The sequence below is a fragment of the Hoplias malabaricus genome, chromosome 6 (genome assembly GCF_029633855.1).
Source record: "Hoplias malabaricus isolate fHopMal1 chromosome 6, fHopMal1.hap1, whole genome shotgun sequence".
In the NCBI taxonomy this organism is placed as follows: Eukaryota; Metazoa; Chordata; class Actinopteri; order Characiformes; family Erythrinidae; genus Hoplias; species Hoplias malabaricus.
The window spans coordinates 46,379,162-46,382,742 of NC_089805.1; the positions used below are offsets into that span (position 1 = coordinate 46,379,162).

The window sequence follows — 3,581 nt, forward strand, 5'->3', positions numbered from 1 at the left end:
TAGGCCATCGCTGTTAACAAAGTGAACTCTGAGGATGCATAGGTGTAAATACAATAGGACTGAAACAGACACGATTCCAACGAAACAACTTGTTTCTCAGATAAAAGATCAACCAGAAGCTTTGGATAAAGGGCGAGAGTTCCCAGAAGAGAATTCAGAAGTAAAACAGTTATGACTATGTACACTGGTTCATGAAGGCATTTGTTAGTGCAAATCACAAAAATAACAACACAATTACAGCAAATAATCCCAAGGTACACCACAAGAGTGATTACTAAATAAAGATATCTGTAGGTTTCCAGCTCCACAAATCCATCCAGAATTAAGTATGTGACATTAGTGAATGAGGACATAGTTTACCGTAATGAATATAATGACTAAGAGTGTATTTCTGTGTTTACAATGTGTGGATTTCACAATGAAATGTCCAGAAGATTCCACAGAGGAGACGTGATATGATTTTATGTAAATATCTACAGTTATGAATGTGTGAAATGCTCCACAGTTGTGTGTGAGTGACAGTGAGTGTGTAAAACACTCTAGGCCACATTTGGCGTGTAGTATGATGGACATAGATTCAGGTGCAAACAGTTGGTATGTGTGTGTCTGTAAGACACCCAGTTTCATTTCATGTTTTACAACAATTTTTTGCTTTTTAAAGGTAATTTAGAAGTATCAATGTTGATTTGTTAATTTGAAGATCTGAGAGTTTTTCTGTACTGTTTTATCTACACATTCACACAGACGCCATCACGGTTCCTGCCGAAGGACCTATGATTCTTTGTTGGGACAATTTTTTGCTGGTTTGTGAACCAATTTATATTGATGAAATCGTACAGAAATATTTCTAATTAAATCTGTGAATGGGAAAAAATTTGTTTCCCTGTTGGTGAAAAAAGATCTCCTCAGTGAGCTGAGGAGGCTCATGACATGTTGTGCCACTGTGCCCACCTCAGACACCAAAAACAAGAGAGTTAGACTGTTCAAATGACACTAAACGCAAATTATCCATAATCTTTAACTGAGGAATTAAAACATGCATAATGTAAATACAACAGTAATATTAGTGATAACTTACAACCCTCCCTCTAAAACAGACTTCGTCCGACCCCCAGAACAGCATGCGTGTTTCTACCTGGTCCCTAATAAAGGATGGATGAGGAAGTGGGAAAAAGCAGGCATCAATATGAGTGTAAGTTTTAACAGCAGTATTTTGAATGCCAATATAATTTAAATAGAGCATGTGGTAGTCGATACCTCACTAGCCACCCGTCCACATATAAACAGGTGGAAAAATGGATTATGAGAGCAATTAGCAGCGTACCCAACAGACACTAATCGTTACTGACAGCACTGTTCATATGGCACAAATAAACTACTGGAGCAAATATGAAACGAATGCACCCTGTGTGAAATAATGTGAGTACTAGCAGTCGTGAACACAGGTATTGTTAAACAACCATAAAGCGTAATGTCTGTGTGTATAATGTCTCAGCTATCACGAGCAAATGTCCAGGCTCATGGGGCTGTGTGCCAGTGAGAGAGGGTTCCTTCACCCCTTTCACAAATACACACTATAATGCTGTCAATAAAATTGGATATTTTCAATTATACTCATTATATACATATACATATTTAATGTATCAAAAAATGATGTCAGATTTCATTTAAAATGTTTAAAATTAAATTGTCTAACAGTGTCCATTTGATTAAAACATTGAAAATAATCTTTTAATATCATTGCATAAGCAACAGGATAATGATTAGAAGAGATTTATTAACGTCTTTTTAACTAAACTTAATACACCAAGGAAAAATATTTTTTAAATACATTTTTAGATGCATTGAAACACTCAGTAGTGTGTGTGTATATATATATATATATATATATATATATATATATATATATATATATATATATATGCATATCCTTAAATTAGAACAGTAAAAAATGCATAAAATGTAACAGCTTTGCTGAGTAAAATATACTAACTACAGGTGAAAATTTAATGTAAGCAATTTTACAGTTTTTTTTTTCAACTAAAAAGTTAATTTTATCCTTCTTTTCCAGAACATTCTCATGATCCTGCTCCGAATCTCCTGCAGTTTCAATCCATAAATAACAGGGTTAAGTAAAGGAGGAATAACTTGGTTTTCTACTGATATTATCATAGAGAAAATATGAGGCACATTTCCTTCTAATCTGCTGTTAATCACCTCAAAACATGATGTAACCGTGACACTAACAAAGATTAAAAGATGTGGAACACAAGTCTGTAGAGCTTTTGCTCTGAAATCCTTTGAATTTCTTAAACACACTTTAAGTATTTTTACATATGAGAAAATTATGAAAACTGAGGGTGGAAACACAGCGATAATTAAAACAAAAAGTCCATATGAATTCCTTACAGTTGTGTCTTCACAAGTTAATTTAAGAAGCCCATTATTATTGCAGTAAATTCTGTTCAGTTTAAATTTGCACAGCTTCAGTTGATATGTTAAAACCACACTGATTCCAATTTCAAATGAAGGCAAAAACCAACAGAAAAATAAAAGCATTTTAACGGTGGACATTTTTACAAGAGTTGAATATTGCAGTGGTTTACAGATGGACACATATCTGTCATAGGCCATCGCTGTTAACAGAGTGAACTCTGAGGCTCCAAACGTATAAATAAAGAAGGACTGAAAAGTACAAGCTTCAAAAGAAATAATCTGTCTCTCAGAGAGAAAATCACTCAGCAGTTTGGGATAAAGAGCTGTGGTTCCCACCAGAGTGTTACACAGTAAAGCAGCGATGAATATGTACATCGGCTCATGGAGACGTTTATTTTTTAATATGACAGAAATGACAACAATATTACAACAAATGATCAACAGATAAACAGTTAAGGTTATGATAAAGTAAACATATCTATATTTCTGCAGTTCTACATGTCCTTCCAGAGTCAAATATGTAACATTAGAAGAATAATCCATAATTATCCAAGTTCTCCATAAACATTAAAGGAAAATGATAATTGACGAGTGGAGGGTGAATATGATGTGGAGGTATGAACTGAAGATAAAAACCGCTGAGTTAATTTATACCCTTTGATCTACTCATATATTCCTCTGGTGGATTACAGAATAATTGACAGATTAAGTTTAGTCTCCTTGGGTACAATTAACCTGCAAAAGCTATTATATGTATTTCTCTTGACATGTCTGGTATATGTAATTATGTACATGTAGAGTCTATGTACTTTAGAAATTAGACTGATCTAGTGCATATATTTCAGAACAATATTTTCCTGATATGATATTTCATTTATTTGTCTAGTATTTTACAACTGATTTTGTCACAAAGCAGCTTCACAGAATTCCCGTAAGACAAAGTTTTGACATGAAATGTAAAAATGTTAAGAATGGAAAAAGAGAACTAGGCCAGGGGCAGCAGTGGCAAGGGATAACTCCCTTAGCTGAGGAAGCTGAGTTGACTATGGAATCTTTAACTAAAAGGAGAGAACCAGAAGAACACACAAACATGGAAGCATCCTAAAACACTGGTGTAGTACAGTGTGATGCATGTGCATTCATTT

The 3,581-nt window shown here is 34.2% G+C and overlaps 1 protein-coding gene across 1 annotated transcript; it reads right to left on the bottom strand.

Annotated features, from left to right (window-relative positions):
- Positions 1-2,040: 2,040 nt before the first annotated feature.
- On the bottom strand, positions 2,041-2,979 carry LOC136700422 (olfactory receptor 10J4-like). Its single transcript, XM_066675765.1, has one exon. The coding sequence runs from the start codon at positions 2,977-2,979 to the stop codon at positions 2,041-2,043; it is 939 nt and encodes a 312-aa protein (XP_066531862.1).
- Between the last annotated feature and the right edge of the window lie 602 nt (positions 2,980-3,581).

What these genes read in the sequence shown, in the direction of transcription:
- LOC136700422 (XM_066675765.1), bottom strand. Translation starts at nt 2,979, where the DNA reads ATGGATTATTCTTCTAATGTTACATATTTGACTCTGGAAGGACATGTA.